Source organism: Chiloscyllium punctatum, chromosome 45 (assembly GCF_047496795.1).
Source record: "Chiloscyllium punctatum isolate Juve2018m chromosome 45, sChiPun1.3, whole genome shotgun sequence".
Classification (NCBI taxonomy): domain Eukaryota; kingdom Metazoa; phylum Chordata; class Chondrichthyes; order Orectolobiformes; family Hemiscylliidae; genus Chiloscyllium; species Chiloscyllium punctatum.
Window position 1 is genome coordinate 18,939,395 of NC_092783.1, and position 22,335 is coordinate 18,961,729.

The 22,335-nt window shown below is 44.0% G+C and overlaps 1 protein-coding gene across 1 annotated transcript in view; it reads right to left on the bottom strand.

Moving 5' to 3' along the window:
* Window positions 1-7,786, bottom strand: part of LOC140467066 (uncharacterized) — a 75,196-nt gene extending 67,410 nt beyond the window's left edge. The window contains exons 1-3 of the mRNA XM_072563126.1: window positions 7,652-7,786; window positions 5,022-5,074; window positions 2,927-2,999 (exon numbers count right to left, since the gene is read on the bottom strand). Coding sequence (XP_072419227.1) covers window positions 2,927-2,999; window positions 5,022-5,074; window positions 7,652-7,786 — 261 coding nt within the window. The remainder of the gene's footprint in view (window positions 1-2,926; window positions 3,000-5,021; window positions 5,075-7,651) is intronic.
* Between the last annotated feature and the right edge of the window lie 14,549 nt (window positions 7,787-22,335).

Sequence of the window (22,335 nt, forward strand, 5' to 3'; positions counted from 1 at the left end):
AGTGCTTCACAGCAGTGTAATCAAACAAAATGTGACAACCTAGCCACATAAGGAGAATATTAAGTCACATGTCCTAAATAGAGGTCAAGGGTAGGTACTGGTGGACCTTCAAGGAGGAAGATAAAAAAGCTAAAGAGGTTTAGGGAGGAAATTGTGGGATATATGACCTTGGTGGCTAAAGGCATGGCCACCTAAGGTGACTGATGAAAATCAGGGCTGTGATTAAGGTCAAAACCAGGGCGCCATGGTGGATAGGTAGTTAATACTGCTGCCTCACAGCGCCAGGATAGAAAGTGAGGTCTGCAGATGCTGGAGATCAGAGTTGAGAATGTGGTGCTGGAAAAGCACAGCAGGTCGGGCAGCATCCGAGGAGCAGGAAAATAGACAGGAATTCCTGTTGAAGGGCTTTTGCCCGAAACATCGATTTCCTGCTCCTTGGATGCTGCTTGACCTGCCCAGCACCACACTCTCGACTCAAAGTGTCAAGGACCCAGGTTTGATTCCAGCCTTGGGTGACTGTCTGTGTGGAGTTTGCACATTCTCCCCGTGTCTGCGTGGGTTTTGTCCAGGTGCTCCAATTTCTGCCCACAGTCCGAAGATGTACAGGTTCAGTGAATTGGCCATACTAAATTGCCCATAGTGTTCAGGGATGTGTAGGTTTGGTGCATTAGTGAGGGGATATGTGGAGCAATAGGGTAGGGGAATGGGTCTGGGTGGGTTACTCTTTGGAGGGTCAGTGTGGACTTGTTGGGCCCAATGGCCTGTTTGCACACTGTAGGGATTCTATGAACACAAATATCTCAGAAGGCTGGAGGAGGTTTTTGGTAAGATTTCAAAACAAATTCCAACTCCAACAAGAGAGAATCTAACCATGTCTCCTTGACATTTAGTCGCATTACCATCACACAATTTCTGGGATTTACCATTAACCAGAAAGTGATCTGGACCAAATAAATATACCAGCTGAGAGTACTGCACCTCCTGACCTCTCAAGGCCTGTTCATTATCTACAAGGCACAAGTCAGGAGCGTGATTGAATATCCTCCATTTGCCTGGATTTGTGGCATTGATAGTATCAACTCCAATCTGATTGGCCAGCTGCACGAGAACTGAGTAGTGGTCATTGTGGGAACTGCGGGTGGGTTCCTAGAAGAAGGGAACATGGATCTGAGAGACAGGGATGTCAGGGGTATTGTAGGGGGACGGAAGCTGACCAAGTTAAGAGGTAGCTAGCCTGGAAACAACAAGGCATGAGAGCGAGCCAAATATCTTGGAGGGAGTGTCCCATTGTGTCCAACACACCACCTGAAACTCATAACCCTCCCTTTCATGTCTTTGAATCACTTGGCTTAGACAATGGTCTTTCCAACAGCTGCCTGCTTGACCATGCTAACCATCTTATGGCGTGGACAGTGGAAGACCTAGGTTAATCAGATTGTTAATCGGCTGGATTGCCCATTTGTTATTGTTTAAGATGACAGCTGGATTGCCAATTTCAACACTTACCCAATTACATTCTAATGGGATGGGTAGATGAGCAAAAGGTCACCCACTCACTCCCAGAAAACATGCTCAGGAGGGTCGTACTGAATAATCCTGGAGTATTAGTTCAGATCTTTGACTTACTCATCAAGTAACATAAACACTGCATTAACAGGGATTTTGGCTTCTGAATGATAATCAACCAGGGTCAGTATATATCCATGGTCCATTCTTTCTAATGGTCCCAAGGATTACACATATCTACGACAATCAGTGCCCGATGGCATCATCAAATATGATTCATGACTGTTGACCAATTTCCTGATCTCACACAGCTGGTAAGAAGTAGCAGAGTGTCTGTTTAAAACTTCTGGCTCACCAAAACCAGAGAGTGAAAAATGAGGAAGAAATCAAATTCTCAACTGCAAAATGTTTACAGCTTGTAATGAGTCATAATCTGAGTCATAGAGTCATACAACACAGAAACAGACCCTTCGGTCCAACTCGTCCATGCTGACCAGATGTCCTAAATTAATCTAGTCCCATTTGCCAGCATTTGGCCCATCTCCCTCTAAACTCTCCCTATTCGTATACCCATCCAGATGCCTTTTAAATGCTGCAATTGTACCAGCCTCCACCACTTCCTCTGGCAGCTCATTCCATACACACTCCAGCCTCTGTGTGACAATGTTGCCCCTTAGGTCCCTTTTAAATCCTTCCCCTCTCACCTTAAGCCTTTGCTGTCTAGTTTTGGATACTCCTACCCCTGGGAAAAAGACCTTGTCTATTTATACTATCCATGCCCCTCATAATTTTATGAACCTCTACAAGGTCACCCCTCAGCTTCTGACACTCCAGGAAAAACAGCCCCAACCTGTTCAGCCTCTCCCTCCCATTACCCTCCAGTCCCAGCAACATCCTTGTAAATCCTGTCTGCACCCTTTTAAGTTTAACAACATCCTTCCTATAGCAAGGAGACTGGAATTGAACGCAGTATTCCAAAAGTGGTCGAACCAATGTCCTGCACAGCCACAACATAACCTCCCAACTCCTATACTCAATGCATCTTGGAGACATAAATTTCCATTCTATTTGGGTTCATGTCACAGAATGATGCTGTGGGTATTTGACTAAGTATTGTATTGCAATTTTGCTGTATTACAGTATGTGAGCTGAAACAAGCTGACTGTGTCAATCCAGGAGGACAGAAATTTCTTGGAATTGTCAGCAGTGTAAAGATTAACAGCTCTTCCTGTTAGAAGTTCTGTATAGAACCAATGGACTTTTATCACCTTTGTTCAAACGGCCCATTATAAACACCAACAGGGAATTGCAATTCTGGTCTCTATAACTCCAAAATTAGTCATGTACCAGGATTTATAGATACAAACCAAAAATCAGAAACAGTCTCCTTGCCCAGACCCAGAAAATGAGAACACCTTACCTGCACCAAAGGTGGAGGCTGTGCTGAGATGAGACCCTCCAGCTCCGACTGCTGTTGCTTCAGTTCTACCTTACTGCGAAAAAAAAAGAAGCGCCTTTACTCCACCTTGGTATGTGACCTCTGTTATCCCAGAACTCCAATCACAGGCTCACAAGGCTGCTCAGTTAGTTATAGTTGGTCAGAAACACACTATCCCAAAGTAGCCTTTCTTCATCAATCACCAACAGAGGCCTGGAGATGGAGACCTCTGGCCTCATTCTCACAATTTCTCACGTTATTTGAATTTCCAAATCTCACTCCAATCTTGTGCTCCCTGTATGCCAAGTCCCTCTGACACCACTGTTACTATAATCAGTACCAGGAGGAGACACTTAAGTGGGCATAAACTTCAAGCTTAGGAACCTCAGCTGGATGGTAATAGGGAAGACGGATACAGTAGAATGATCAGAGTAAATGTAGGAAGGCCCTCATCCATCCCCTCTCACTTGATTAAACACCACCCCACCAGAAATCTCATTATACGGAAGACCATGTGATTGCACACTATTAAACACACCCTGGTGCGGCAGAGACCAGACCCTGTATTCAGGAAGCTATAGAATTCATCATAGCTACAGTTCTGCTGAGAATACTGTGTAAAGTAATTTGGTTGTTTTTAATCGGCTGTTGGGAAATAACTTTTCTTTAGTTTGCTGTAATTTTTGCTTATTAAATGATATTCCGTCAAGTTAATTTTTAATTGTTTACTACCATAAAGTCTCAATGTGAATTTTTATATAATACATTACAGCACAGGAACAGGCCCTTCAGCCCACCAAGCCTGTGCTGATTCCTAATCCTTATTTAGACCCACTACTTATTGCCTATACACAGTTTCTATCCCCATGTTCACCTCACATTCACGTGTCTGTCAAGACATGCCTTAAATGTTGCTAATGTGTTTGTTTCTTCCACCTGCATTGACAGTGTGTTCCAGGCACCCACCACCATCTTTTCCTACAATTCACTCCTAACCTTTCCCCCTCTCATCTTAAACCTTTTGTGATTGACCTTTCCATCCTGGGAAAAAGCCTCTGACTATCCACCCTATCTAGGGCTCTCATTACTTTGTAGACTTCTATTGGGTCGCTCCGCAGCCTCCATCTTTCCAGTGAAAACAATCTGAGCTTATCCAAGCCTCTCCTCATAACTAAAACCCTCCTGAGCAGGCAACATCCTGGTGAATCTTCTGTGTCCTATCCAAAGCATCCATGCCCTTCTGGTGGTGTGGTGACCAGAACTGCATGCAATATTCCAAATGTGGCCTAACTAAAGTTGTGTACAGCTGTAACATAACTTGCCAACTTTTATATTCGATGTCCTTGCCAAAGGGGAGTGTGCTCTCTGCCTTCCTGACCACCTTATCCACCTGCGTTACCACTTTCAGGGATCGGTGGACCTATACGCCCAGATCCCTCTGAATGTCAATACACCGAAAGGTTTGGCCATTTATTGTATAATTCACACCTGAATTTAACCTTCCAAAACATATCCCCTTGCATTTGTCCAGATTAAACACCATCTGCCATTTCTCCGATTCTGTTCATTGGTGACCAGGGAATTCACATCCCTTAATAAAGTTACCGGTTTCTTCAGTGATCATAACACTATATTCTCTGAATCAAAATTGCTCAGAAAATATCCTCAATATCCTAAAAGGTAAACAGCCTAAATCCCCCTGGGCAAAGATAATGAATATTTTCTATGACTGTAAGGCTATTGGTTTCTGCCCAATGAGTTGTGACTGAAGATGTGACACTCCCAAACAGGGAGGAAGGCAGAATTTTGCTTCTATCCCGTTTCCAGCTGCTGTATCAATGTCGTTCTGCTCGTCTTCCTCTTGAGGTCCGACCTGTTCGAATTTGATTCAATTTAAAGTTCGGGGTAGGTTCTCCACACTGTTTTAATGGCACCACACTGATTTAACGTCTCCACCTTCTCACCAAGCACCCATCCTCCTTTGTTCATTCCCATGGGCTCCACCTTCCACTGAGTGTGAACAACGTATGTCAGGTGTGAAGATGACACTGTAGCTGGAACAGAAAACTCCTCTCACCTCAACAGAACGGAACCTTCCTTCGGTCCAGGCTGCTGCTCATTGAACGTGACCTACAAAATAAAATTGAAGGGAGCTGAAAAAGACCATGAGGTGTCTGATATATCTGCAAATGGGTAGGTATAACATTAACTGTGCCTCAGTAATATCACACATTCCTCACTCCAGGTACTGGAAGCTGTAAGTCCAGCCTGTTACTCCATTGCAGAACTGAAGTGCAGTGCACTGCACTCTCCTGCCGGAGAAGCTGCCTTTCAATGAGGTATTCAATTGTCCTACCTGCCTTCTCAAACAGGCGTGATAATATCTCACAGCATTATTCAGAGAAGAGTGGGAGAAAAGGGAGTATTCTCCCTGGTGTCTGGGTCAATATTTTCCCTCGGTCAATATTACTGAAACAAAAGGCCGAGTCATTGTCAGATTATTGGTTGTGAGCTATTTGGATGTCTCATTTCCTAAAGAACCAGAGTGATTACGCTGCAAAATTATTTCATTGGCTGCATATTGCCTCAGGGAGTGTCCTTAATCATGAAAGGTGCTCTTGAAATGCAAGTTCTCCTTTTCTTTCAACTCTTAATGTTGGCAGAGATGTGACAGTGGAGAGGACATTGCTCAGTAACCAGCAAGGTGATAAAGGTTCCCACATCGGAGGCTGCCAGTTGGAAGCCCTGCTCAGCAGGAGGCTGCTGTGGAGAATTGACACAGCAGTGTGGTCCCCCTCCCTCCTGCAGAGGCTGCCCACAGGAGTGGAGGCAATTAGACCTCCTGAACCTCAGCCACTCCGACGGTCTTTAACCGACTGGCTCTTACTTTGCGAGTCAGCAGTGTGAAACTTGCGGAGCAGTGAGCGGGGTGTACCAAGAGTTCCCTTTCAGGCAGTTTCATGGTTGGTGGTGGGATTCACAGCAATCTCTCCCATTACTGCCATCCCCAGTCCACACGTCATTCACAATGAGTCTCTCTAGTTGTCTATTGCACCTTTGGAACATAAACATTACCAATAGACGGCAATCCCTCCATTTAGCCCAGCTTTACAGGCTAGACCTGTTAGTGATTACAGCAAAGCAGACACCATCTGCCATTAAATGGGGCTGGAGGTTAGACCTCAGAATCTCACCTCTGGAGTCTGCTCTGATTCTGAACCATCCCAAAGGCTGGACGGAACAATCAACATTGATGTGGAAAAGACTCAACCCAACATCTGGCAACTTAGACAAAAATAGATACATTCAGCTAATTTTTCAGTGATTTTACTTGGGATAGCAGGTGAACCCAGAGTCCATACTGCCTTGATACACATTATGAACTCATGTCTGTTTTACATTCTTGCCAGTTAAAAGTTCAGCTAAATAGAATCCCGACAGTGTGGAACCAGGCCCACTGAGCCCATACCAACCCTCTGAAGGGTATCCCACCCAAACCCCTTCCTCTACATTTACCCCTAATTAACGCACCTAACCTGCACATCCCTGAACACTGTGGACAATTTGGAATGGCTAATTCACCCTAACCTGCGCACCTTTGGATTGTGGGAGGAAACCCACACAGGCACAGGGAGAATGTGCAAACTCCACACAGACAGACAGTCACCCTAAGGCTGGAATCAAAGCCAGGTCCCTGGCGCTATGAGGCAGCAGTACTAACCACTGAGCCACCATGTCACCCTAGAGTTTTAGGGGACTGGACAATACACATGTTAGGATGGACTTAGCACAACAATAAGTTTGAACAAGCGTGATATGCAGTGATGCTGCCCTCCATTATTTCCATTGCTGTATCCCTGCACGCTGTTACTTTGCCTCTTCATGGCCCTACCAGACATTGTAGGGATTTGATGATCTGAATTTTCAGTTTCAGTGCTAACATGTTACATTCCAACCACTTTAAACAGGACACTCAACCCGGAGAAGGTATGAACACATGCAATGAAATGTTGCATCATGGTCTGACAGGGGTTCTTTAGACAATCCCAGACGTTATTGTTACATAATATTTATTGGACGTGATGGTAAGGTTACACAGGCCAATGCTCTGTGCCTGTACAAGTTCCAACCTGCTCGCAGAGTACTAGCACATGACCTCTGAACTCATAGTTACATCACAGCTTATATCAAAGGTTTATCCGCATATTCATTAAACATGGACAGAAGGAAAAGAGGAGATAGCCAGAGGATCATGATTAGGCACTTTCTAAACGTGTTCACCCAAATCCCCAAATTCCCCTCCTCCCACCCACCACCTCCCCAATTCCTACAAACATCTCGTCTCCTGGCAGCGGTGGAAAATGCAGAGGAGGAAAAACAGGGCCAAGAGTGGAGAAAGTACCCTGGACAATTTCTCTCGAATACTCTTAAAATTGAATCAGTTTGGGCATATACAGGACCAAATATTAACAGTAACTGAGTTCTGAGGAAAGGTCACTCGACCTGAAATGATAACACTGATTTCTCTCCACAGATGCGACCAGACCTGCTGAGCTTTTCCAGCAATTTCTGTTTTCGTTGCCGATTTATGGCATCTGCAGTTCTTTCGGTTTCTATTATCAATACACCACTTGGCTGCCAAATCCTGCAACTAGCCATGACTGACACATTGAGGGGCAGAATCTGATAGTGACTAAGCCCACTTACCTCTGAGGAAGGGAGAATGTCCTTCAGCACCAACTGATTTAGGGCATTATCGCCGGGCGGGGTGGGCAATGGAAGGAGGGAGGAAGCAGACAGGGAGCGCTGGAGGGTGACTGACAGCTTTGGCAGAGAGCTCATCTTCCTTCACAATCCTGTCAGCAAAACAACACAAGATTTAGTACAGAACAGAATAGAACCAGAAAAGACAGTTCAGCCCCTTGCATCTGATACCTCAGAAAGCTGAAATTGAGAATGTTGGTGAGGAAAGCCAAGGGTGAGCTCTTGTAAAATCTTTATTTTTGAACGGATACGTTCAGAGATTTTGTTTTAAACGCTGTCAACACTGGGTCCAGGCAGGTCAAGGACAGGACAGTGCCGAAAGTTGGAAAGTATAGAGCTACTCTGGAGGGAGTCAGTATGCCATGACTCAACGTTAGCATTAAACTAGATCATTGAGTCTGATTGAAGAGTCCTTGAAATGCTGGTATCAGTGAGATCTACAGGCTCCCTGTACTATCAGGGTCAGTGCTACACAGTACAAACCATTTACCACCAGTCCACTGGAGAGGCACTGACCATAGGAAAGGACAAAGAGTTACAAGATATGCTTCAGATTATCAGGGAAGGAAGGAAGAAAATGGATGCCTCCGAGTGAAGGTGGAGAGAGTGAGTGTGTTTCAGACAGTGAGCGTGTTTCAGAGTGACAGTGAGGATTAGATTAGATTCGATTACATTACAGTATGGAAACAGGCCCTTCGGCCCAACAAGTCAACACCCGACCCGCCAAAGCGCAACCCACTCATACCCCTACATTTACCCCTTACCTAACACTACGGGCAATTTAGCATGGCCAATTCACCTGACCCAGCACATCTTTGGACTGTGGGAGGAAACCAGAGCACCTGGAGGAAACCCACGCAGACACGGGGAGAACGTGCAAACTCCACACAGTCAGTCGCCTGAGGCGGGAATTGAACCCGGGTCTCTGGCGCTGTGAGGCAGCAGTGCTAACCACTGTGCCACCGTGCTGCCCACAGAGTGAGTGTGTTTCAGAGTGACAGTGAGGAGAGTGAGTATGTTTCAGACAGTGAGGAGAGTGAGTGTGTTTCAGACAGTGAGGAGAGTGAGTGTGTTTCAGACAGTGAGGAGAGTGAGTGTGTTTCAGACAGTGAGGAGAGTGAGTATGTTTCAGACAGTGAGAAGAGTGAGTATGTTTCAGAGTAACAGTGAGGAGAGTGAGTGTGTTTCAGACAGTGAGGAGAGTGAGTGTGTTTCAGAGTGACAGTGAGGAGAGTGAGTGTGTTTCAGACAGTGAGGAGAGTGCGTGTGTTTTGGAGTGTTAGTGTTGAGAGCGGAAGTCCTTTGTCTGTGTTCTTCATCAAATCCCTATAATGTGGAATCAGGCCATTTGGCCTATCAAGTTTACACCGACCCTGCAAAAAGCATTCCACCCAGAGCCCGCTCCCTTACCCTGTCCCTGTAGCTCTGCATTACCAATGGCTAATTGGGTCTGCACACACCTGGACACTATAGCACAATTTATCATGGCCAATCCATCTCACCCACACATCTTTGGACTTATTCTTAAAAGCCTGAGTAATCCATCCCTTTATCGATTGCCGTTTGAAAGATTTATGTATGCAACCATCTCACCTTGTCACCTACACTTTTCAAAATTGTCACTTTTATATTATTATCTTTCCATACTTCTCTCAATGGAGGACATCTTTTAACACATCTCATTTGATCTGTCTCTCTCTTGCTTCCACTCATTCTGCAGTCTATACCTAACCCAGTTAGTACCTCCTATTGGCCAAGTTTCTTATGATGTGTGAAACTTTACAACACCACCACCCACCCTCACATGAACCCATGAACGCCATTGAGAAAAATTGTTAGGAATACTGGATCCAAAACTCATTCTTGAATCTTCATCACAAGCCCTCAGTCTGAAAGAAACCACCCACTCCCACTATCTGCTTCCTGACACTGAGTTAATCCCATGTTCAGCGCGTGACGATGCTGTCACGTTTACAAGCTTATTTTGTCCTCAGCTTTTTTCAAGACACGCCATAAAAGGCAGAGGTGCCGAAGTGTCTGGATTAACAATGGCAGGGGAGTGGCCAGTTCTCCCAGTTCAGGATTTTTTCTAGTTTGGTTTAGTTTGGGCAGTCACAAGATACTAGACTCCATGGAGGTTTTGCCAGCTTCAGCTGATGATTCCTGACTGACTTTCTCTGAAATCTCTCTGGAAGTTGTTCCCTCCTGCCTAAAAGAATCTATGTTTCCATTTACCTTTTTACCCAGGTGGTGTGTTTATGGGATGTTACTAGATTGGAATGCTTCCTTGGTTAAGTTGCCTTGTTGGGTCGGTTAAGTTTTCCGATAGTTAAGTTATTCTAAATTCTGTTTTCTTTTGTTTGTGTTTCAACTACAGTGTTTAAATAAATTCAGATTTGGAGATGCCGGTGTTGGGCTGCGGTGTACAAAGTTAAAAATCAGACAACACCAAGTTATAGTCCAACAGGTTTATTTGGAAGCACTAGCTTTGGGAGTGCCGCTCCTTCATTAGGGGACCACACCTGGAATATTTACTTCACGTCTGCCTTTAAAATAAGAAAAGGTCAGGGTCTAAGCTGCCATCTTAAATTTGTTTGAGTGGGTCTGGGCTGGTCCATAATAAACGTTTCACTTCCCACTTAATACCACATGATTCCGTCTTCTTAACAAGTCTCCTGTGTGACACTGGGTTGAATACTTTCCAAAAGTCCACAAGTTTAGTACAGTATTCAATCTTCTCAAAGAATTCAATCAAGTTAGACAGACAATTTTGCTCTAAGGATCATAGTTGGCTTTCTTATCTTTGTTGAAACAAAAGCTTATTTTGACCTTGACAATTCTAATGTTAGGATGGAATCTGGCCCATAGTTTCCTTGTTAACCCCTCTCTCTCTCTCTCTCTCTCTCTCCCTTTTCTTCAATAGTAGTGAACATGCTTAGTTCTTGAAATAACTCCAGAGGTCAGTATCCTATCAGCAAATCACCACTGATTTACACCTGCATGGACTCTGACCAACCAATTCAGAGCCAGTCCCTCGACAAGAACTCCTGAGACTGTCAGCAGGAATGTCTGGGTGGGGCTGTTGCCCTGTGCCAATCAGGGAGCTCATAATCTATGAGATCCACCTGGCCAACCTCATTCCAATTCCTACATCCCACCAACCCCCCCCCCCCCCCCCACCCCCTCCCCACCTCCAATTCTGGACATATAGATCTGTTCTTTCTCTTGCAGCTTCTCCTAGGGCATTTTCACACCAGATCTAGTTCCTCTGAGTCTGACTCAGACACGCGCAGCCTATATTGGACAGTTTCCAGTTTCTTGCACCTGGACCATCTCAGAAGAAATACCTCCTCTTCAGGTGGTAATGGTATCGAGGCTGTGACATTGGCTGAATCCATCTTGGATTCAGATTTCTTCAATGCGAGATGGAGAGGGAGAACCCATGATCTTTGGCAGTCTGTTCTGAGCGGGGCTGGGTGTGTTTTGCTCCTGCCAAGTTTGCGTGGTAGCAGCTCTTCGCGTGATGCACATGTTTGTTCAGAACCACCTCACCGACCTGAGCTTCGTAAGTCACGGAACCTGACCTGGTTCAGAGCTTTCTCTCCATCAGCAACTCTGCTGGAGTTCTCTATAGATAAGGGAGGGGTGGTTCTATCATTGAACAGGAACCGTGACAGTTTGGTATCGAGTGAACTGTTGTTGCTTCTTTGAGCCTGTCTTCAATGTGTGGACTGCTCATTCTGCCAGACCATTGGCTGCTGGATGGTATGGATCTGTCCTTATGTGCCAAATGCCATTCAACTTTAGGAAATACTCGAATTTCCTGCTGGTAAATGATGTCCCATTATCTGTGACCAATATGTACGGGAGTCAGTGTATTGCAAACGATGCTCTGTTGCCAAATGAACTCTATGCATGTCCGACCACTTTAAAATGGGCATCCACAATGATCAGGGACATTGAGCCATGAGAGGACTGACACAGTCAACTTGTAACCAAGTCCAGGGATTATCGGGCCATTCACGAATATTCACGAGCTGCTGGCGGTAGGTTTTGTCCTTGTTGGCACTTTAGGCACTGCCCCACCAATGCAACTGTGTGGCTTCCAATCCTGGCCACCAGGCATAACCTCTCACCAACATCTTCCTTGTGAAAACCTCTGGATGACCCTGGTGGAGTTCAGCCAGTATCTGACAGCGACCTTTGCTCAGGACGATCACTCTTACTCCCAGTAATAGTACTCCCCATAATAATAATGTGATTTGGCCTCGGTGGATCCAAAAAGGTTTCACCTCTGGTTGTGATGATCATTCTGTTTACTCCATCACCATAACCGATTTAGTTTTACCAGGACGGTATCTGTTGGTGACCACAGTTGGATATTGTCAGCGGTGACCAGAAGGGTGTTCAGAAAGTTTAAAACCAGAATGGACTGTAGAGTACCTGCTAGTAGGAGACAGTTTAAGGCATCCACATTTGCCACTTGGCCTCCTTGACAGTGTTCCAACTTGTAATTGTACACACTTAGAATAAGGTCCCATAGCTGAATTTGACCTGCAGCCATGTCTTCTTTAAGTACCCACAGTTTGTGGTCTGTCACTATGACAAATCTCTGTCCATAAAGGTACTGGTGGAGATTTAACAAAATAAAGATGTCCGCCAAACCTTCCTTCCCTATCGGGGCGAATTTGCGTTCAGTGTCAGCCAAAGTCCGGGAAGTATATGCTAATCGGGTATTTCTTCCCATTGGGCCACCAGTGAGCCAACACTACCCCAATACCTTACGGAGAGGCAGCACATGTCAGCACCATCTCCCACTTAGGATCGGAGTGCAGGTTCATAGCTCCTTGAAAGTGGAGTCGCAGATAGATAGCATAGTGAAGCAGGCGTTTGGTATGCTTGTCGTTTTTGGTCAGAGTATTGAGTACAGGAGTTGGGAGGTCATGTTGCGGCTGTCAGTCCTCTCATGGCTCAATGTCCCTGATCATTGTGGATGCCCATTTTAAAGTGGTCGGACATGCATAGAGTTCATTTGGCAACAGAGCATTGGTTAGGCCACTGTTGGAATATTGCATGCAATTCTGGTCTCCTTCCTATTGGAAGGCTATTGTGAAACTTGAAAGTATTCAGAAAAGATTTACAAGGATGTTGCCAGGCTTGGAGGATTTGAGCTATCGGGAGAGGCTGAACAGGCTGGGGCTGTTTTCCCTGGAGCATCGGAGGCTGAGGGGTGACCTTATTGAGGTTTACAAAATTATGAGGGGCATGGATAGGGTAAACAGGCAAAGTCTTTTCCCTGGGATCGGGGAGTCCAGAACTAGAGGGCACAGGTTTAGGGTGAGAAGGGAAAGATATAAAAGAGACCTAAGGAGCAAGTTTTTCACGCAGAGGGTGGTACGTGTATGGAATGAGCTGCCAGAGGAAGTGGTGGAGGCTAGTACAATTGCAACATTTAAGAGGCATTTGGATAGGTATATGAATAGGAAGGGTTTGGAGAGATATGGGCTGGGTGCTGGCAGGTGGGACTAGATTGGGTTGGGATATCTGGTCGGCATGGACGGGTTGGACCGAAGGGTCTGTTTCTATGCTGTACATCTCTATGACTCTAAGTGTCTGCTTAAATGGTCACCTGCTTCTAATGGAGGTTGATGCCAGTGTGGCTGTATCTTTGGTTGCAGAACCAGTTTTTAACAAAATTCACCCGGGGCTCCAACCCTTCAGTTTGTGAAAGCCCTCTGCCAGCCTGAGTATGTATACCGGGGCACCTTCACAGATTAAGGATACAACTTCGGTTCTGGTCTTTTATGAAACGCAGCTGGTTCAGTTACCATTGATAAAAGTAAAAAGCTTGATGGAGTGAAATTGGCTGAGAAAGATTCACCTCAATAAGCTCAACATTTATCGATTAGAAAATGGCTGTCTGAGTGAATTAAAAACCCAGACTTTTCTCAGGAAGGTCCAGGGACTACCAAATGAGCCAAGGTCAACTTGCAGGTTGACCAGGAAGCATTCCAGGATTCTGCAAGGCCCACTCTGTGCCATTTGTCTTCCGGGCAAATGTAAAGGCAGAAATCAGGAGGCTGGAAAGTGGAGGAATGATCAAACCAATGCAGGTTGTGAAATGGGCAGCACCAGTTGTGAAGTGGGATAGGTTGGTTCGATATTTTGATCCCAATAAGGTCATCATCCCTTTCTTATTTCCCAATATCTTCCCTGGCTGTGTTTCTGAGAATATCCTCCCTCAGTACAGCTGTAATACTATCCCTTATCAAAAATGCCACTCCCCTTCCTCTCTCGCCTCCCTTTCTATCCTTCCTGTAACATGTGTATCCTGGAACATTAAGCTGCCAGTCCTGCCCATCCCTGAGCCATGTTTCTGTAATTGCTATGATATCCCAGTCCCATGTTCCTAACCATGCCCTGAGTTCATCTGCCTTCCCTGTTTGGCCCTTGCATTGAAATAAATGCAGTTTAATTTATTAGTCCTACCTTGTCCCTGCCTGCCCTGACTATTTGACTCACTTCTGTTCTCAACTGTACCAGTCTCAGATTGATCTCTTTCCTCACTATCTCCCTGGGTCCCACCTCCCCCCACCCCCCCACCTTACTAGTTTAAATCCTCCCGAGCAATTCTAGCAAATTTTCCTGCCAGTATATTAGTGCCCTTCCAATTTAGGTGCAATCCATCCTTCTACCCCAAAAGAGATTCCAATGATCCAAAAATGTGAATCTTTCTCCCATACACCAGCTCCTCAGCCATGCATCCATCTGCTCTATCCTCCTATTCCTGCCTTCACTTGCTTATAGCACTGGGAGTAATCCAGATATTACTACTCTCGAGGACCTCCTTTTTAAATTTCTGCCTAACTCTCTGTAATCTCCCTTCAGAATCTCAACCTTTTCCCTTCCTATGTCGTTGGTTCCAATGTGGACAATGACCTCTTGCTGGCCCCTCTCCCCCTTGAGAACATTCTGCACCCTCTCTGAGACATCCTTGATCCTGGCACCAGGGAAGCAACACACCATTCTGCTTTTTCTCTGCTGGCCACAGAAATGTCTGTCTGTACCTCAGACTACAGAATCCCCTAACACAATTGATCTTTCGGAAGCTGACGTACCCCTTGTTCATTAGAGTCAGTCTCAATACCAGAAACTTGGCTGTTCGTGCTACGTTCCCCTGAAAATCCATCACCTCCAACATTTTCCAAAACAGCATACCTCGTTAAAATGTGTATATCCACAAAAGATTCCTGCACTAGCTGCCCACCTCTCTTACCTTTCCTGGAGTTAACCCATCTATGTGACTATATCTGAGACTTTCCTCCCTTCCCTTACTTTGGTTCTGATTTGGACGTTGTTAAGCAAGTTATCTGTTCTAAACCAGATAAAGGGGGATTTTCCAGGGTGTGCACTCTCCTGGATACCAGCCAGTTTTCTTATTGAGGTCAGGCCTTGTCAGACTCCTTTGCCGGCTCAGGTCCATATGCCAGCAGTATCTACAATGGCTTGCTGGCCCAGATCCTGAAGAACTGTTTTGCCAATTGGTTGATGTTCAGCTTTATTTTGGGGTCTGCTGTGGGTTGGCCTGGGGTCCCTATGCTCTGCATATAACCTGCCTGAGACCCTGTGATTGCCTACATTCAAGTGGTATTCCCCATGCTCAGTCGGACTGGTGAGGGCATCCATTTCCATTGGCACGGCCTGTAGCTCCCATGCTCCACTTGCCACATTTTCTAATGATGAAGCCAGTTGAAATGCCTGTTTGAAGTCCAGTTGGGCTTTTGTATTGTTATGAAGTTGAAGGCCTGTATCTTTAAGAGACAGTGAATGCTGTTCTGAACTGAGAGCTTACAAGCACCAGTTGTATGACTAACTAGCAGTCTCAGAGTGTACTAGAAAATTGGAAATATGTAACATTTGGCTGTAAAATAGAATCTTGAGTTTATTGCTGTTTAGACAACAATTCGAATTTAACCAATCAGTTTAAATTATGCCCCAGGATACTAAAACCCAATCGAGTTTGAATTTATTGTTTGTGCCAACATCGAACCAATGAGACAATCCAATGTTAGGGATGTTAAAAAAAGGCAGGCAGTTTGAAATTCAGACAGAATAACTGCCATCAAGAGAGTAACTGCCATTGAGAGAGCAACTGCCATTTGAAACACTCTCTATCAAAAGTACCTTTTCATATGAAACATCTTCACAGTAAAAAAAGATGATCCAGGGAGATCTTCAGCTGGAATAAGAAAGGCACCAAAGATGGCAGCTGCTATATGGTTTTGAAAGTAAGCTGATGTAATTTTAATAAGTGTTTTATTGGAACAGTATATTGTTATAGAGTTGAAGGCAGGTAATCAGCAGTTAAGAGAAAGGAGGGCTTAGGGTTGTGAGTATTTGTTGTTTAATGTTCGCCTTTAGAGTCAAAGAATAAATTGACATTATTTTCTTTAAATGGTGGTTTTTGGGAGTTCTCGATCATTCATATTTTAATAGATTGAGGTGAGGTGAGCTTTTCTGGGTGTTTGATTTAATTAACAGAAGGGTTCACCGCTGGGTCATAACAGTATGGTTACATCATTAATCCCACATCCCAAATGGTCTCTCAGCATCTCATTCAGCGTTAACCCACAAACACATGCCTCTGCCAGTCATCATAACCTCGTCAAAAATCCAGATACTGATTCCTCTGGTTCTAGAACAGCTGAATAAAACTGATAACATCTCAGAATTAGAGGGGTTTTGGGTCATTACATTCCTCAACTAAACCTTTCTACTCTTGAAAGGTTATAGTGTTTGGTGCCTCAGGGAAAGTTAGGCTCTTAATAACTACCTTCTCAAGGGCAATAAATGCTGACCAGCCAGCGACGTCCACATCCCACAAATTATGTTTTAAAAAATGGTTCAAAAAAGGTCCACAGGCTGTCAGATGAATTACACATTGCTTTTCATTTCCCCAGTATCATTTGCCTGGATAAAAAAACACATTCCACACTGGGCCCAGTCTTTGATGGCAAGATCAAATGAATCAAGATCTAATAAGTCAAGATTCCCAAATAATGGCACAATGCCATAAATGCTTACCCAACTCAAAGAGGACTGTTGCATATGAATTTTCTTCAGGACCATACTGTTTACTCTCGTCACCAGTTAATTAACTCCATGGAGGCTGGTTTCTCATTACCAAGTCACCCTTTATTTATGTGTGCACAGTATATAGACTCTGACCAGCCAGCTCAGAGCCAGCCCCTAGAGTGAGGAGACTCTGTGACAGTCCTATTTATTTTTAAGGTGCACGAATCTTTATTCAGTTTCCACCACCAGGAAGCAAAGAAACACCCGATTGGCCAGTGACAAGCCAGTGCCCTTCACATCAAAGGGCAATGCTGGATGATCAATCAGTGAAAGGGAGGGCAGGGATTAAATCAAAATAGAGTTGGAGGGGGAAATAATGCACAGTCCTGTTTATGACTGTTAGCCAGGGCTCCCTGATTGGCCCAGGTTAACAACCCCAATCTCATAGAATATGAGATCCACCCAGTCAACCTCATTGCAAATACTACAGTTCTCCAGCCCTCCAATATCACTCCTGTAAAAGAGGAACAGAGATTTACTCTAATTGTCTAGATTGGAAATTAACTTTATTCTAATTGATGGGAAACTGGAAACAGTAAGAATCTAAAATATTTAATGAGATTGCTTCTACAGGAAGTTTTTGTATGCACATTTCTATCTCAGTATTGTAATTGATTACTTCCTCCTTTTAACGTCAATATTCTATTTATCATTATGTCGTCTATAATTTATGAAATCTCAGTCTGGATTTAAAGGACTTTCTTCCAGCTCCAACTTGGCACTGTAGGTACCTGCTAAACTGTCAGCCATAATGTAATGGAAAAAGGTGCAAAACTAAAACACAGGGATTAAGAGCGAGGAAAAGGAACCACATGAGTTTTATGCATTCTTCCTGGAGTTACAACAAGATTGAAAGATAACGACCAATCTCTCAGCTGTTTGTAGCTATTTGCTGTGAGCCGTTCTGGAACCCATATTGTAGGAAGAATATGATTGCACTGGAGAGGATGCAGAGGAGATTACTCGGCTTTAGAGTTTCAGGGTATAAAGAAAGATTGAACAGACTGAGGTTGTTTTCCTTAGTACAGACAACATGATTGACAACATGAGGGGCATAAATAGGGCAGACAGAAATGGACTTTTCCCCTTTGTGAAGGGATCAATGATCGGGTCATAGATTTAAAAGAAGAGGCAGGAGGTTTAGACCGGATGTGAGGAACCAATCTTTTACCCACCAGTGAGTGGTGGGAATCTAGAACTCACTGCCCGTAAGAGTGGTTGAGACAGAAACCCTCATCATATTTAACCAGTATTAAATGTGTACTTGTGATGCCAGGGTATACAATGTTCTATACCAAATGCTGGAAAGTGGGATTAGAATAACTAGATGGTTAGAACATAAAACACATTGCAGAACAGGCCCTTCAGCCCTCGATGTTGCACTGACCTGTGAACTATTCTTAGCTCGTTCCCCTACACTATCCCATCATTATCCATGTGCTTATCTAAGGATTGTTTAAATCTCCCTAATGTGGCTGCATTCATTACATTAAAAGACAGGGCATTCCATGCCCTTACCATTCTCTGAGTAAAGAACCTGCCTCTGACATCTGTCTTAAATCTATCACCCCTCAATTTGTAGCTATGGCCCCTCATACAAGCTGACATCATCATCCTAGGAAAACAACTTTCACTGTCTATCCTACCTAATCCTCTGATCATCTTGCATGTCTCTATTAAATCCTCTCTTAGCCTTCTTCTTTCCATTGAGAACAGACCCAAGTCCCTCAGCCTTTCCTCATAAGACCTTCCTTCCTTACATCCTGGTAAATCTCCTCTGCACCTTTTCTAATGCTTCCACATCCTTCCCGAAAAATGGCGACCAGAACTGTACACAATATTCCAAGTGTGGTCGCACTAATGTTTTGTATAGTTGCAGCATGATGTTGCGGCTCCGGAACTCAATCCCTCTACAAATGAAACCTAACACACCGTATGCCTTCTTAACAGCACTATCCACCTGGGATAGTGGCAACTTTCAGGGATCTATGTACATGGACTCTAAGATCCCTCTGCACATTCATACTACCAAGAATCTTTCCATTGACCCAGTACTCTGCCTTCCTGTTATTCTTCCCAAAGTGCATCAGCTCACATTTAGCTTCATTGAACTCCATTTGCCAACTCTCAACCCAATTCTGCAGTTTATCCAAGTCCCCCTGCATCCTGTAACATTCTTCCAAACTGTCCACTACTCCACTGACTTTAGTGTCATCTGCAAATTTACTAATCCATCCACCTATGCCTGCGTCTAAGTCATTTATAAAAATGACAAACAACAGTGGTCCCAAAACAGATCCTTGTGGCACACCACTGTAACCGGACTCCAGGCTGAATATTTTCCATCAACCACCACTCACTGCCTTCTTTCAGAAAGCCAGTTTCTAAGCCAAACTGCTAAACCACCCTCAATCCCATGCCTCTGCATTTTCTCCAACAGCCTACCATGTGGAATCTTATCAAAGGCTTTACTGAAGTCCAAGTATACCACGTCAACTGCCCTACCCTCATCTACCTGCTTTGTCACCTTCTCAAACAGAGCAAGAAGGTTTGTGAGACACGGCCTGCCTTTGACAAAACCATGTTGACCATCTGAAATCAAACTGTTGTTTGCTACATGATTATAAACCTTATCTCTTATAATCCTTTCCAAAATGTTTCTTACAACAGAAGTAAGGCTCACTGGTCTATAATTACCTGGGTCATCTTTAGAAGACATAACATTTGCAATCCTCCAGTCCTCTGGTACTAAACCTGTAGACAATGATGACTCAAGTATCAAAACCAAACACTCTGTTTTCTCCTCCCTAGCTTCCCAGAGAATCCACAGATAAATCCCATCTGGCCCAGGGGACTTGTCTACTTTCACTCCTTCTAGAATTGATAACACCAGTTCGTAACTAACCTCGATCCTTTCTAGTCTAATATCTCGCACCTCATTCTTCTCCTCTGCAATATTCTCCTTTTCCTGAGTGAAAACTGATGAAAAATGTTTGTTTAGCACCTCTCCGATCTCCACAGGGTCTACACTCAACTTCCCACATTGACTGACGTGGATACAGTGGGCCGAAGAACCTGTGCTATTGATCTCTGCAACTCTATGACTCTGTTGCAACCTTATTGTCAGCAACCTAAGTTACATTCCATCTGGATCAGCTGACTTAACAACATCTGGTAATGCTCAGCTTTATAGTATGCCTTTCTACCTACTACAGGCGACCACAGTATCCACAGAATCAGTTTCTGTGGTTTTAGTCACCCAAGGTTTACTGCAGCCTTAATGTACTACTGAATGTTCCAAAACCAGGGAACGGAGGCTGCCGGGAAGGTAAATTTCCCATTTAAATGAATGGTTTCACACCTTTCCGCGGTTACGGGCTTCCGCAGGAACGGTGGGACTAATGTATTGTCCTGTCCAATGTATTGTCTTTAAATGTAACCTGCAAATCAACCACTCCCTTCGTGAAGACAGATACATTTAATATTTTAGCCTCATCTTCTACCTCTACATGAAGATTTCTCTTTGGATCCATAACATTTTGACCTGAGCTGACCACTTACACTTTATATCTTTAGAAAACATTTTAATCGTTTCTCACAATTTCTCACCCATATTGACAGTTTTAATTCCCTCTTGTAGTTCTGTAATCTGCCAGGTTAATAATTGAATTTTTCCCCGTCATATGTCAAATACTTACTTTGTTCTACTGAACCTTTTATTTCCTTTGTCCTCCAGCGCACATTAGCTCTGGTTGATCTACCTTTGTTCTGTGAAACTATATGCTTAATTTATACCTTAGCCATCTCTCCCTGAATGCCCGCTATCAGTTACTGTTTTCCCATAAGGTAGATTTTTCCAATCCATCCTGTACTTGGCCCTACCTTTAATACAGAGAAATTAAGCATTCCCCAGTTGTGCATTTTTAACTTTTGATCTTTTACGGTCCTTCTTCATTATTACTTCAAACTGAAGTTTTGAATGGTCACTGTTAGACAGGACCACCCTACTGCAACACAACCATCCTGGACCATTTTCCAGTTTCAGTCTGAATTTGCTATTCCCCTCAATCTGGACCCTGTGCGATTTTGGAGGGATATTTCTAATTTTACTGCTGGTTACAATTTTCTGTCTTCTGATCTTATTGCTGCTCCTTTCTGTAATTTTCTGGTTAGTCTGTCCCTAGTGTTTGACAAAATTCCCTTTACATAGTTCAGATATTTTTCACTTTCCCTCCCTGTATACTCTATCTTTTTTCCTGTCGATATTAGGAGCATTAAAGTCTCGTTTTATTGCACACTTCTGACATTTGTCAACGTATTTACTCATCTGTCTCCTTCTCATTGTTTTGAGTTCTATAAAATATTCTCCGCAATATAGCAACTTCCTTTCTGTTTTCAAGTCAGCTCAGAATGATTCACTCCTAAAACTGCCACTCTCACATCCTAATTTGTCTGTCAAGAAACATTGAGGACTGTTCCTGGCTTAGTTTGAGTCATACCTCCATTACTGTAATTATTCTGCAATTCGTTGTCCCTGCAAACCTACACCAACCTTATTAGTAACAGTTGGCACATTAATGTACATGCCTGTTTGCTCCATCCTCAATCTTATCCCTGTGATTTTAGGGGATATTTCTAATTGCACTGGAGAGGATGCAGAGGAGATTACCAGGCTGAAGAATTTCAGTTTTAATTTCTTGAATTTTGCTGCTCATTATATTTTTCTGTCCTCTGATCTCATTGCTGCTCCTTTCTGCAATTTTCTAATTAAATTAGTTTACACTGTCTCCAACAGCACGAGCTCATCTGCCTATGAGAGCATTGGTCCTTGTTAAACGCAAATTCAAAATGTTCAAATTAACCCACTGCCCTCTTCCAAATGTCGCAACAATGTGAAAACCTCCCCCCTGCATTACTTCTCCCTCCATGTATTTACCTCTCCTCATTTCACCTCTACATTTAACTGGGGAGTAATCTGATACCACTGCTGACAAAGGCGTGTTTTAACAATCTTTTCCCAAATTCTAGAAACTCTCACTTCCAGCTGCTTGCTCTTCCCTGCACTTGTTTAGTTACAGAGGTAACAAATTATTTAGGAATCACATTTGCCATTACAGAAACACCTCTGAATGTCCATTAATGATCAAATCCCCAATAATTACTGCATTCCTACACTTTCCTTTACCGTTGCATCCAGTCAAATATCTCACAGTGCTGGGAGTTTAATTCCTCTTGCATTTCTCTGAGGTATCATCAACCTCTCGGTATTCAAACCTGAAATTGGTTTGTGAGAGCTCTTGAATTGGTGTATCCCTGCCCTGCTTTTGTCTTCATCCTACCCCATCTGTGGGTCACCCACGTCTGCTCTCCTGCACCTTTTCTAATGGTAGAGAGACCATCTCCTGGAGTCGAGATGGAGGACATTTTCAAACTCCCAGCTGTACTGCAGTGATTCCCAAGGGAACATACAACTGGTGACATGTCCTGCTCAA